General features: G+C 41.6%; 1 protein-coding gene across 5 annotated transcripts in view; it reads right to left on the bottom strand.

Annotated features, from left to right (window-relative positions):
- LOC146507167 (leucine-rich repeat transmembrane neuronal protein 4-like) overlaps window positions 1–13650 on the bottom strand; it is a 70727-nt gene extending 57077 nt beyond the window's left edge. For 2 of the 5 annotated variants that reach the window (XR_014877195.1, XM_085180174.1), the window contains exons 1-2: window positions 12677–13388; window positions 10565–12154 (exon numbers count right to left, since the gene is read on the bottom strand). Coding sequence is in view for 3 of the 5 variants with exons in the window: in XM_085180174.1 (XP_085036300.1) it covers window positions 10608–12154; window positions 12677–12728 (1599 nt within the window). In the remaining 2 variants the exon portion in view is untranslated. Of the gene's footprint in view, window positions 1–491; window positions 12155–12676 lie in introns of all 5 variants that reach the window. The other 3 variants (XR_014877194.1, XM_085180172.1, XM_085180173.1) reach the window with 3 other exon arrangements.
- Between the last annotated feature and the right edge of the window lie 247 nt (window positions 13651–13897).

Below are 13897 nucleotides of genomic sequence, written 5' to 3'. Positions count from 1 at the left end.
GGCACTCTTCTTGGCTGCAGTGGTTATTATTGTTTCTGCTCGGTGACAGCTTGTACTTTTCCACTCACATTTTTCTCCCTCCTCACTCTCACAGACACATAACGGGTATGGCAGTCCATTCTCCCTGCAGCACGGACTACACTGCCATAAGGCTACATTCTTTAGGCCTATTAGCTTAGCACAGCAACAACAACAACAACAAAAGCGCTCTCTCACCCAGGAAACACACAGTCGCAGAGAGAGCGCGTCACCATGGCAACCGTAACGCTGCCGCCTGGAACAACAGAACATAGCTGTCAAACAAAACCCAAACAGGCCTGACCTGCCACAATTTGAAACAGGGAAGTACCGCCGTGTAATCCATTTATTTCAACAAAGTAACTGTATTCTAAATACCACCTTTTTAAACGGTAACTGTAACGGAATACAGTTACTCATATTTTGTATTTTAAATACGTAACGGCGGTACATGTATTCCGTTACTCCCCAACACTGACTATGTTAATCACATCCAGATGAAATTGACCGTGTCAGAACAAAAACACTCGGACAGAGTGCCTGATTAAGTAATTTTTCAGACACAGAGATGTTTTTGAGGAGGATTTATCTGCCACACCTGTACTGAATATGAATCAACAGACAGCAGCCAGTTAGCACTCTTACAATGATAGAACTGCACAGTGTGAATCCTTCTTGGTAAATAGACTGGTTGTTATAAAACGCTTTTTTACTCCAAGTGAGCACTCAAAGTGCTTTTCTACAACTTGCCTCATTCACCCATTCATACTAGCACTTTTTTTTTCTATGTAAGTGCTTTCTATGTAACATTCACACCATTGGAGAGAGCAACTTGAGGTTAGTGTCTTGCCCAATTAGTAGGTGACCTGCTCTACCTCCTGAGCCACAGCCTCCCCAGGATGAAAGTCTGGAATGGCTGGCTGTACAGTGAGGCAAGCCGTCTAATCCAGAGCTGTGCCATTTTATTCAACATCATAATATCACGGCAAAGGTGACCTTTGATCTTGTGGACAGGAAATGCCTTTTTTTTCATTCTGTTAGATATTTGATGAAAAATGAGTTCACAATTAGCATATTTTGTAGACAAAAACATTGTTTTGTTGGGTCACAGTTACCTTTCACCACCCAATTCTAAACAGATCACCCTCGAGTCCAACAGGACGTTTGTTCCAAATTTAAAGAAACCCTCAAGGTGTTCAAGAGAATGACACAGACGGATGAGCCACAAATGCAATGCCTCAGCTGTAGCCAGCAAGGAAGCGTAAAGAATAACCCAGCACACAACACTCAACGACAGAAGGACACAGCTCGGGCTTATGCATGGGGTACAAGTGAAGTACAAAGAAAGCAACAACAACAGAAAAAAAAGAAATGACAAATTATGTTATTCTGTCAGTAAGACTTTAGCTGAGAAAGAGTTTTGCTCACAAGAAATTGACTCTGCTGTTATTTTATTACAGGGATTTGTTATTTTGGGTGGGTGAGGTAGCAACACAGTGGCGTACAAGATACTGTATCTTAGAGAAACACACACAAAAACACACAGTAGGCTGTATATTAGAACATGTATAGCAGCATCCACTATGTAACAGCATGAATTTAACACAAAAATTGTGAATAATTTAAAAAAAGAATGTGAAATTGTTTATTTGAAACATTCATTTGGTCAACAACAGCGTGAGCATTAAAAAAAGACAAAGTACATTAAATTGATATAAGAGGCGCGGCCTTAGGGAGCATCAACAGGAGCATGTTTCCTCCTCCGCCACCCACCAACTCTTCACACAGACTGATCTTTCACCTTTTTCCTGCCCTGCAGGTTTTGCTGTTGAAGAATTTTAATCAGAGTTGCAATAATGGATTTTTTCTTTCCAGAGAAGAGAGGGGAAATATGTTAGAAATGATGTTAAGATTTAGTAATATTCTTTTTCCAACCAATTACTCGTTTATATTTTGGGCTCCCCCTTGAATCTCAAAAGCAGAGGAGGAGGCGCAAGATCCTCTGCCTCCATGGAAAGAGACTCCTCTGATCAAAACATACTTCTAATTAATCACTACTGAATGAAAAAAATGGTCTTGAACAAAAAAAAAACAAAAAAAACAGCGGAGAAGTTTAATATCGCATTAAATATTCATCATGGTTTGTGTGTGGCTCCAGGAGGGGAGGACCACTGGAGATTGTGTGATGGGGAGGGATGAATTAGTCTGACTTATCTCTGTGGTCTTTTCATTTACTCCCAAATTAGTTTGTGCAAAAAAAGGGGGGCTTCTAATTCCATTTCAAAACTTCCCATTCTTTGTTTCATTACAACATACGGCTCAGTCATGCCAAAGTAGTACCAAATCAACCGATTTGCTCACACAAGACATTTGATCTTAGGGTTAAATGAAGGACTAGGTTATCATGTAATATCAAGTGCATATCATAATTAATGATGTTGTCAATCAGTGCTGGCCTCAATTAAAAATGAAGGTGTGAAGGTCAACAAAACGATGGCTTTCATTTAGTTTTCCTCGGCAGAACGATGCGGGCTCAGAGGAGACTCCCACTTCTCTGGCTTTAAAGCTTTTGCAGGGATCTTTAATGATTAGCCAGAGACACAAACAGCAGTTCGTCGCATGTGTTCTGTAAATAAGTACATCTAACCCAGAGTGAAATTCAATATTGTCTGTGTTGGAGCGTGGAGGAGGAACATCATATTTTCCGCTTGTGCCAGATTAAGCTATTAGCTGGCTGAGACATGTGCTATTAGCACATCATAATGAGAGTAATAAAATCACGAAAACATCAATCGGATGAAAGAAGAGATGCTAAGATTAATTATGAAACAACACAACTGCCGTATTCACTTTAACAGTCCATGTTAGACTACAAGCTATTATTACACAGATCTCACGTTGCCTCGACTTGCTGCTAAGTATTCTTCTTTTTTTTTTTTTGTAATGTATTCCACCTCCTCACCCGAGCAGACATCACACCTCCAAGAGGAACATCTGTCAAAAGTCTGAATCATACATATCGCAGAGTATGTTTATTTGGAGGAGATCTCACCCCACACACACAGCAGCCTGAGAGGTGCTTTACTAAAGATAAGTCTGAGGTCTGATTATGTTCCTTTTTGCTAATGAATCCCACTGCAACATTGTAACTCGGCTTGAAATCACAACCTTGACTGGAACGAGGTGGGATACGCTGCATATTTGAGGCTGGTATGAAGTCTCTAAGTAAATGCAGAATGAGGTACGTTTGCAGCTAACAGTGAAGTAAGAACGGGTTCGTTTGAGAAATGCTTTTAACATTTTAGGCAAACATTTGTTTTGATGATGGCTTGGTTTAGCATACACACTGAGTATTATTTTTTGGGACTCTGTTTGTCAAGCATCCAGAGTTTGGAAATATATATATGTAAATATGTAGTCTGGTATAGTCTTTTTAGCAAAAGAAAAATTAAAAATGATCTGTATTTACTTTGTTTCATTTATAGATATCTGACACCTTATCTTCTTTGCTATAATGATTGTAGTGTATCTATATAAGTCTGTATGTACTCTCTCCTTAACAGGTGGGCCAATCTGAACAAAAGTTTGCACAAACATCGCCATACACAGATTAGTTACCATTATCAACATCTATATTTTCATCTACATTATAAATTCTTGGGGGTTTTTTATATCTACATTGTAGAAACAAACAGAAAACATCAAATATATGAAGCAAGATATGTCAATTATGTCACAAAGAAAAAATTTATAAATAACTCTAAATATTTTTATATTGTAGATTCACAGTTGTGCCTTGTCAGGGTTCATTTATGGATTTTCTTACCTTCTTAATGGTTGGGACCATTAGTTGTGTTGTGCAGAAGTCAGGCTGGTACACAGCTGACAGCCCTATTTGACAACTGTTAGATTTCCTATTATGGCAAGAACCAATCAGCTAAGTAAAGAGAAACGAGAGTCCATCATTACTTTAAGGACTGAAGGTCAGTCAGTCTAAAACTTTGAATGTGTTCCCAAGTGCAGTTGCAAAAACCATCAAGCACTACGACGAAACTGTCTCACATGAGAACCGCCCCAGGAAAGGAAGACCAAGAGTCACCTCTGCTGCCGAGGATAAATTCATCCGAGTCACCAGCCTCAGAAATCACAAGTTAACAGCACCTCAGATTAGAGGCCAGATAAATGCCACACAGAATTCCAGTAGCAGACACATCTCTACTGTTCAGAGGAGAGTGCGCAAATCAAATAGCTGCTAAGAAACCACAACTAAGGAAAAGCAACAAGCAGAAGGGATTTGTTTGGGCCAAGAAACACCCAATCGAGATGGTTTGGGATGAGATGGACCGCAGAGTGAAGGTAAAAGGGCCAACAAGTGCTTAGCATCTCTGGGAACTCCTTCAACACTGTTGGAAAACCATTTCAAGTGACTACCTCATGTATGAGCAAACCGTAATCAAAGCAAAGGGTGGCTATTTTAAAGAATAAAAATATGAAACGTGTTTTCAGTTAGTTCACACTTTTTTGTTTCCAATATAATTCCATATGAGCTCATTCATAGTTGTGATGCCTTCAGTGAGAATCTACAATGTAAATAGTCATGAAAATAAAGAAAAAACATTAAATGAGAAGGTTTGGTTGATCTGGAATAGCTCTTACTAGTACTTTATATTACTGTAACTTTTATTGTTTACTGATTACTGTTACTGTAATCATATTATATTTTTCGTAACACAGTAATGTCATGCATTGCACAGCAGCCAGAGCCTGACCTTCAGCAGGTAACAAAGGCAGTGAGGGGCAGTCAAGCTTGTAGGATTGAAGCCTCCATTTCTACCTGTGCGTGTTCCTATAGTAGAATGTCAGTGGAGCTTTCTTTAAAGTCTCTCTTTGAGCTGGTTTTCAACTTTTCTTTGTGTTGTCGGCTTTGTGTTCAAACGCTGAAACATTAAAAGAAAGGTTGAATGTATGTCCTCATTAGGAAAGAGATTTGTGTCAGTGTGTGGGACTGTAGCCTAAGGGTTATATTGTTAACTAGTGATTATGTGACAGTGTATTTCAGACCATCTTATGGAGTAACATGAAAGTAAAGTAATGAGAAGTGTAACACATTTTTTTTCACCGGGGAGTAATTAAGTAATTACTTTTTAAGAAAAAACACTGGCGTTCAGTTCCAGCTTGATTTTAGGAGACTATTAAATGTAACAAAGATTTAAGCCACTGTACCCTTTTTCATCCTGAGCTCACACTGCACAGTCCTAACAGCATTCAATAATAAAGTAGGGCTGCCTGTACGCAGCCTGAAAGGGAAGAAGCATGATAGAGAAAGTCTACATCTGCTTGCTAACCTTATTGCTTTAAGCACAGCGAAACTACAAGTGACTCAGACTATGACAGAAACAATGTTCGGAGATCATTCTGAAATATGAAAATGAAAGTGTATGCAGCGGTACCATCCATATTATGAAGCTCCCTAATGTCAAGCATCCTTTAAACATGAAAATATTTGTATTCTGTTGTGTTTCAATGCAATTAATTTGTCTTATCTTAGCAATAAAAATATATTTTTTAAAAATTAAAAACCCCATGTATTTTTATAGAATTATATGTAATTATATTCCTTATATGCACAGGAGATAAACATGCAATGTGTATATGTATACAGTATTAAAATGTAACACCTCAAATCTGCTTAATATTCTTGATCATACACAGAAGTCTCTCTTTTTTTAACATCACCACAGGCCACTGCAAAATGATGTTGTATAATAGCCATTACAGCCAATTCACTTAATAGTCTGTTTCTTCCTGCATTTTGCTGCAGTTGAGTTTTAATGGAGCTGACTGGAGTCCATTTTTCACAAAATCATCAGGTATGATAAAAGCGAAGTAGTGTACTTCTGTGTGTCCGTGGATTATTGCCACCCAGTCTTGCAGGTACAGTAATTTTCAATTCTACCAAACAAGAAGGCAACTGAGCAAAATAAAAATTAATGGCATAAAGAGACTTTTTTTTTTAGGAAAAGAAAACCCCCAAAGACATTTCATTTGCTATACTGCACGTGCCTTATTTTTCATAGTGATGTGTTGTGTTGTCTATTGTGTGAGAGGTTTAGATCAGTGTGCACAGTCGGGTGTGCACTCACTGATGTAAACCCTCAAAGTTCTTTGTCCCTTTTATATAATAATGTATGCATTGATTACTCATTAAATATGGCCTGATCTTCATCTAAATCACAATTATAAACAAACACAATTTGACTAAACTAATAACGCACAAAATTAAAGTCTTTAAGGAACACATTCGGGAATAATTCACTGGAAACAATAAGTAACCTCGTTATTAATGACTCCTCCACTTCCATTAAGGAGATTGGATTTGAAGTGTGGGTTGTGGAGGTTCCTATCTCTAAAAATATGGCCATACTAAGACTGCTTACTGACAAAGTCTGCACTGAAGACAGACTGGTTGGTGTGAGCTGTTCCTCGATCACAACAACTTTCAGCGGATCTTAGAAGAAGCATTATAAAGATGCACGAAGCCGTTAAAAGGTTACAAAACCAATTCTAAAGACCTGGGTGGTCATCAATCCACAGACAGACAAATTGTCTAGATAATGGAGGAAAGTCAGGACTTTTTTGGCTCTCGCTAAGGGTCCTGCAAAGATCACAGCAAGAGCACAACATGCAATCCTGAAAGATGTGAAAAGAGATCTAAGGTTAAAAGCAAAGCACCTGCAGAATTGTTTACAAGTGGCAAGGTCTTTATTCATGTGTCCACTATAGGAAAAACACCGAATAAGAATGAAACACACCACAGAATGAAACCACTGATCTACAAAGCTGTAGTTTGTTACACACTTTTTGTTGTCTGGACAAATAACACAAAAGTTGAAACTTTTTTTGGCTGCATGTGTGATTGTATGAACTGTGAAGCACGGTGGAGGGAGCATCATGGTTTGGGGCTATTAAATCATTAAAGGATCAACAAATTTAAGGATTTTTAAAGAAGACGCTGTAAAATTAAGACACTGTGTCCCCAAGTACGCATGACTTGAATAGGGCCGTGTAATCAGATGAACTGATGAACAGTTTTTAAAACAGGTGGAATCACCCAACGTCATCCTCACTGTGGAGCAACTCTCATCAGCATCAATCACAAAGGTCTGATGGAACTTTTGTTATTGCTAAATGAACCTCTACACGCTCACTTTTTCACCCAACACTGTAGAGGATTTTTCTGTGTGTTCAATAAAGACAGGAAAAGCATTCCAGTCATATTAGTTAAGTAGTCAAATTTTGTTTGTCTGTAACTGTGACTTAGATGAAGTGAACACCTTATTTCATGACTAATCAATGCAGGAATCCAAAGGATTTCTTGCACCTGTAGTTTGCTAAGTGATGTGTTAAAAAAAATGACACACACTTTTTTTTTTACTGGTCCATTTTACTGATGTCTGTAGCCTTTATTTGGAAACAAATACCAAAGACTGTCAAAACTCTCTTCACTTGACGGCAGCCAGCCTTCTGTGCATTTACGCAGAGATGAAGTGCAAGCTGCCATCTTGGCAAGTAGAGACAGTGTATGTTTATCATCCATCATGCTTGATACTTATTTCTGACATTTCGAAGGCCGGGCTCGTATTATGGTGCCCACAAATTAAACAAATGTTTGCTGAACAAAATGCGCCCCCAGATACAGAGTTCGTCCCAGGAAAACACTGATTAGGTCCACAGGAGCAATTAGTTTTTAATATAACCAGGAGGGGGACACTAACTGCAAATGCGAGGAAAGGAAAAAAGAACAACTTCATGCATGAATGAAGCTTGTGCTGGCCTCGAACGCATCAGAATGTTGAGAAACCCTGCCAGCTGGAAAATGAGTTGATTTTTAAAAGTAATTATTTAGGCTTGTCTTTTGGACAACAGCGGTGTCAGTCCGTCGCACTGGCAAGTTCTTTCTCCTCACTTCACTCACCTTTTTCACAGGCCACATTAATTATCTCTGAGCAGGATCTCCTCACCTTATTAATGCTTGCAGATTCCACCCTAGTACAAGAATTGCCTTTGGCTGAGACGGTGGGATTCTCACCATAATATTTTCTGAAATAACTTTGCAGGGGATTATCTGTGGGTGGACAGCTACCACTGCAGCTGCTCTATGAGCTCAGAAGTGGATAGCATACAAGGAAGAGAGAGGGTTTTTATTTTTTTTTAAATTTTTAAATAGTGTGCCACAGGAAGACCACAGAATCGCACGGTTCAAAGTGTTCATAAAAATTCACAGCCTTTGAGTTCAATTCGCAGTGTCGAAGCCAACCTGCTGAGCTGTGCTGGAGTAAATCTATAGAAACAAATTAACTCCACGTCTGTTGGTCTGGGCATGTGCAGAAGATAACAGGCTTCAATTACAAAGCTCTTTCTCCTAATTGAAAATGCAGCTAATAGCTTAAGTGCATGCTATCTGGAATAGCTAAAATAATGTGCGGGGAGTGCAGCGGATTCTGGCGTTTACAATACGCTCCTGAGAAGAAGGTTTGAGCCCTCGGGCAGCCTTTTACAGCATCTCTCCCACCTTCATCTCGCTTGCCACTTTGCACTCTGTGGCTCTCAATAAAAACTGAAAAATGAATTCTCATGTGTCAGAAGAGACTTTGCCTGCATTGTGATGCAAATAGCCCAAGACACTATTGATGAGCACGATGGCAGCAACGTTCATAGCTAACGCACACGACGATCTAGTGGGCACATTTTTACAGCAACTTAAACAAGCACGACAAACCTGCAGGTGGTTTCACAGGTGTCCGGCTCTAGCATGTGTGCTTACATTGCATTGCAGTGTTTGTCATGAAATGTAACATGCAAAGAGGAAACAAAAAAAATGGAAAAGAAAAAAAATCCCATTACATTTTTAACAACTCATGCTGCTCCCTTGAGCTGTAGAGGGCAAGGAATAACAAAGCTGAGGGAAGTCTCGGCTCCTTACCTCTGATGGGCTATTAGTTATTCCAGCTAGCAGAAGCCCCATTAGGTCTGCCATTTAATGCTCCCACGCCACATTCGCACATGAAAGCTACAAGATTGATAAGCCGACCATCTCACCTCCAGCTTCCCTTGCGCTTGAGAAATGCTCTGCCACAGATTATCTGACAAAGAGCTGATTTAGCTACCCATGCACCTTGTACCAAGTGACATTTCTGAAAACAATGAAACATATGTGTGTGGGCCTTTTTACAGTGACTTGAGTAAAGGGCACAGCAAGAACCTAACTGGTGCTACAGCACAATCCACTGACATGAAACATCTTATAAAATGCTTTACATGGTGCATGTAGAGTATAGAAAATGAGCTGTGCTGCAGCGAGATAAAACTTTGTCTCTGAGTTGCGCTGACACAGACAACGGAGAAGAAAGATGTCTCCCGTACTAAACAGCATGTCTGGTTATTCTGACAAAAAGGTGCTCGCAAAGATTCCAGCGACTCCACATCTTTCCCAGCACAACATGTTCTGTTAATCACACTTAACCACACTGCCAAATGAAAAAGAAGAAAAAAGAAAAGCTGCTGGACAAAAGAAGACAGATACAGAGCATTCGGAGAGAAAACAAAGAATACATGGGCAAAAAAGTGCCTAATTAAACACGAGCAAATTGATTAGCCTTTCTGTCTTGATCCCTTAGTGCCACGCAAGGGGCTCACAATCTGTCACGTGGAGGAAGTCTGGTTTTAGTGCAAGGATTTCAAAGCCAATTCCATGAGTAAAAGTTTCACAGGAGTAAACAGTTTCTTTATAGTGCTGAGATTAAACAAAAGTAGCATAATGCAGTCCCCTCCTGCAGCGTTACACAAAAACCGGGAAAAATGCAAGCCCAAATGCATAATTTATCTTTTATTTGGCTGCAGGCCTTCATAGTGTTCCCCAGCCTGTGGTGACTGTTTGAACTTTGTAAGTTAAACTAATGAGGAAAAAAAACCTAAGCACACAATTTCTAAAGGCTAGGGGGGGGGGAAGCAAAGAAAATGAGATTTACAATCAGCTGGTGTGATTGTAAATATTGGCACACTTCAGACAGTCACAAACAAACATCAAGACTCACATGATTTGCACGTTTGCCGCTACAGCTGTGGCAGCAAGCACACAGGATAGGAGAGGACCATCTGCACAGTGACTTGATCCAATTGGTTTACACCGGTTCGTTCAGGACGGCAAGCCGTTTTGGAAAAATAAAAAGTCTGAGAATACACAGATTCATCAATGAGATGTTTTGTGTCAGGAGTGAAAGATGGAGCCACTTTGCGTGTAATGCATCTTACTGTAAGTTACCCATGAAGAGGAGCTGCCGCTGCACTCACAGCTAATGGGTATCATATTTTAGCAATAATATTGCATGACTCAAAACAACAGCTGGGTAATCGAATGGAACTGAACAAACCCAGCATAATGCAAAACAAGTCACCATGCACTGCCCTTTGCGTCCTTATCCTATTACAGACAGAAGCAGAGGAGAAAACAAATTTTTTTCACCCTGCAGATCATTAGAAAATTTACCTCTTATGCCTCGCAGTGGAAATGGATTTTTGGAGGGCAACGGTCATACCTCACATTCCCTGGAGCCTGAGATGGTGTATGTGTAAGGTCCTGTCCCATTAACCAGCACATCCATAGTCTCTGAGTGTGAAGGCTTGTAGTCCACATAGTACTCTTGCAGTGGTGAATTAAAGGAGCGCTCGGTCTCCCGTGCCTTTTTCTGGCGCTTCTTAACCACCGAGCGCTGCTGAAGCTGTTTGATGCTGCTGGGATAGCGCTTCCACGACACATAGATAACCAGCAGAATTATAGCCACAGATAAGAAGAGGGCCACGCTACCGGCTATGATCTTGTGGAAGGACACGTACTCAGTGTCTGGTAATGGGATAGTGGGGGAGGCCTCGGAAGGAGTTGGAGAGGCTGTCCTGTTCCAGGTTAGCTTTTTATCCACCGCAGACTGCGTGGGGAGAGGTTTCAGCTCAGGCTGAAACGCCGTTGTGAGGGGCAATGTCGTTGAGGGGATAGGGGTCGGAGTTGCAGTACAGATGTTGTAGGTCTCCACCACATCTGTAACTTTCTCTCCTTGTGCCTCCTTAGGGCTGGTACATATCATTGTAAACTCCTTGTTACCCTTGAAGACTTTGAGCCAGGATACCAGAGGGCACACGTTGGGGTTACAGTACCACAAATTACCAGCCAAACTGATGGTTGTGAGGGAGATCCAAGCATCCACTGTCTGCTGAGAGACATTAGTGAGCTTGTTGGAGTCCAGGTTGAGAGTCTGAAGGTTAGGCAGGCATTGAAATGTGCTCGGATCCAACACTTGGAGCTCATTTCCTGAGAGGTCCAACTTCTGCAAGGAAGTCCACATCCATGGCAGGCCCTGCGTTAGCAGTTTGATGCGGTTCCACTGCAGATAGAGAGCCCGCAGGTTAGTCAGGCGAGGGAAATGAGCGAAATTTATCTTAGAAAACTGGTTGTGCTCCAAATGGAGCTCGATGAGCTTCAGGAGTCCCGCAAAGGCATTACGTGTGAGGCTTCTCAACCTGTTGTAGCCAATATCGAGGAACTCCAGGTTACGGCAGTCGAGGAAAACGCGCATCGGGACTGTTTTTAGGGAGTTTGACCTCAAGTGTAAACTGAGTAGCTTCCGTAAACCCCAGAACTGATTAGGCTGGAGGACCTGCAGTTTGTTGTAGGAAAGGTCTAGGTTACGCAAATTCGGGACGTCATGGAAAGTGTTGTTTTTCAGCTGCGTGATCTTATTGGAGCTGAGAATCAGTTCTTTGAGCCTCCTTATCCCGTGGAAAGCCTGGCCATCCACGGCATTGATGTAGTTGTGGTCAAGATAGAGCCAAACTAGTTGACTGAGGCCCGCAAACTGGTGGGCTCTAAGGCTCACCAGGCTGTTATAACGCAAAGACAGGCCCTGTGTGCCGACAGACACGTTGTTTGGCACGTCACGGAAGGCATTGGACTCGCAGTATATTATTTTCCCATCACATCGACAGCTCTGGGGGCAGGGACGCTCACGGATGCCGCTTGGAACAGCAAGCAGCCAGGAGGGCACCACCACAGTGAACACAAGCCATCTGAAAAGCACAAAAAGTCCTGCAGACACATAGGAAAGTGAGAGGTTTATGAGCACAGAACATGTATCACACAGAACCATGTAGACTACACGGACTAGAAGGGAATAAAAGAGATGAAAATAGAATGTGCAAAATTTTTGAGTCGAGCAACTGAATATTATCACTATGTCCTGAGACATTTGCAGGGGGGTATTTTCCTGCCTACTTAATTTGCACTGGAGCATTCATGGCGCGCGCACACACACACACACACACACACACACACACACACACACACACACTTATGTTCAGCCGAAGTCATGCTCTTGGAAAGGTGATTGATAAACCACACGCATGATGCACAATGTGACAAACAGTTGTTGAGAGAAAAGCCTCCTTTCGGATTCCCCTGCCTGCAGTCATCAGTCATAAACCGCAGGGGGGGGGCACAGACGCCAGCGACACCAGCTCTAAGTGAATTGTAGTTAGGCAAAAGACAAAAAAGACTGCGCAGGAATGAACCCCTTAAGCACCCTGCGGAACAGATTTTGGCTATACATACCCATATTTGCTCGGTGTCGGCTCTTCCTCTTGCTCAGGGATCTCTGTTGCATGCGTCTCCGGTGCACATGTTTAGACGCACTCGGCGTTTTGCCCAAATAGTTGGACACTTAACCAGGACGCCCGTCTGCGCGGATAAAACGGACACTTTGCGCCGAAGCCGGATCCGCTCTGCTCGCAATCGCACACCTGTCGGAGATGAGAGCAGCTCCAAAAGGTGTGCATCAACCTCCCTGTCTGTAGTTTCCTACATTACCGCACAACATCAGCTCGATAACGCGTATTTTTTTTCTCCCGAAAGCCCTCGGATGGATGCGCTCAAGCTCGTATCCTCAGGAGAGTGACAGTTTAGCGCCTGTGTGGGAGGCTATTAAAAAAACAGTCTAAACACCGAGTCGCCAATTGTTGAATCTAGGTTAAGTGGCAGAGCGAGAGAGACAGGGAGAAAAAACACTGGAAAACGACCAAGTGAAGAAATCTGAGAGGGATAAACTGTGGTCCAAAGCCGATAAGTTGGTTATATCCCGCTTCAGGCGTGGACAGTGGAGAGAGAGTGGGGGGGAAAGAAGCAGGCTGCTGTGGATTAGAGCCGTTAACCGTCGCATTAAAAATAAATCAATTGTACAGCAACAGGAATGATGTTGGTGTTAGATTATTACGGAGCTCGCCGGTGCTCGGTTTCAGGACTTGAGATGCCCTCTTCTGGTCGCAGAGTGGCACTCCGCAACCGGAAAAACCTAAAGTAGACTTCATTGTTATCACAAACGCAGCCTGAATATCAATTATAGGCGAGGGAATGGGAAGCCTGTTAGCTTTTTGTGTGGATATTTGTGAAGATGTGCCACAAGATGTGCGCTCATTAGAATTAAACCCCACCAAATTTAAGATGAGCGAAGAAATATTATGTAACTTTAATGCCCTGATTTTCTTTCTCTTTTTTTTCGGGCACATATGAATCACAGGCAGAGGCAGTCATTATACAGCACAGTCCTGTTTAATATTCCATTATCTTTTGCTTGAATATTATTGCTATTTAAGAACCATTTGGCCGCTGGAGGTAGTTAATTTGCGCCTTTATACTACTTAGTTTTATTTGTAAGTCTGCACATATTTCGAGGTTCGCCACGTGTGTTTCTTTCAAGTAGATGATTAAGAAACAGAGGACGGAGGAGCATGAGGGGTTCTGGGATAAATATCCAAGGAAAATGCGAGGACCTCAAAC

This window comes from Neolamprologus multifasciatus, chromosome 12 (genome assembly GCF_963576455.1).
Source record: "Neolamprologus multifasciatus chromosome 12, fNeoMul1.2, whole genome shotgun sequence".
NCBI lineage: Eukaryota > Metazoa > Chordata > Actinopteri > Cichliformes > Cichlidae > Neolamprologus > Neolamprologus multifasciatus.
Note: the sequence above shows the minus strand (reverse complement) of the source record. Positions and strands in the feature narration are given on the sequence as shown.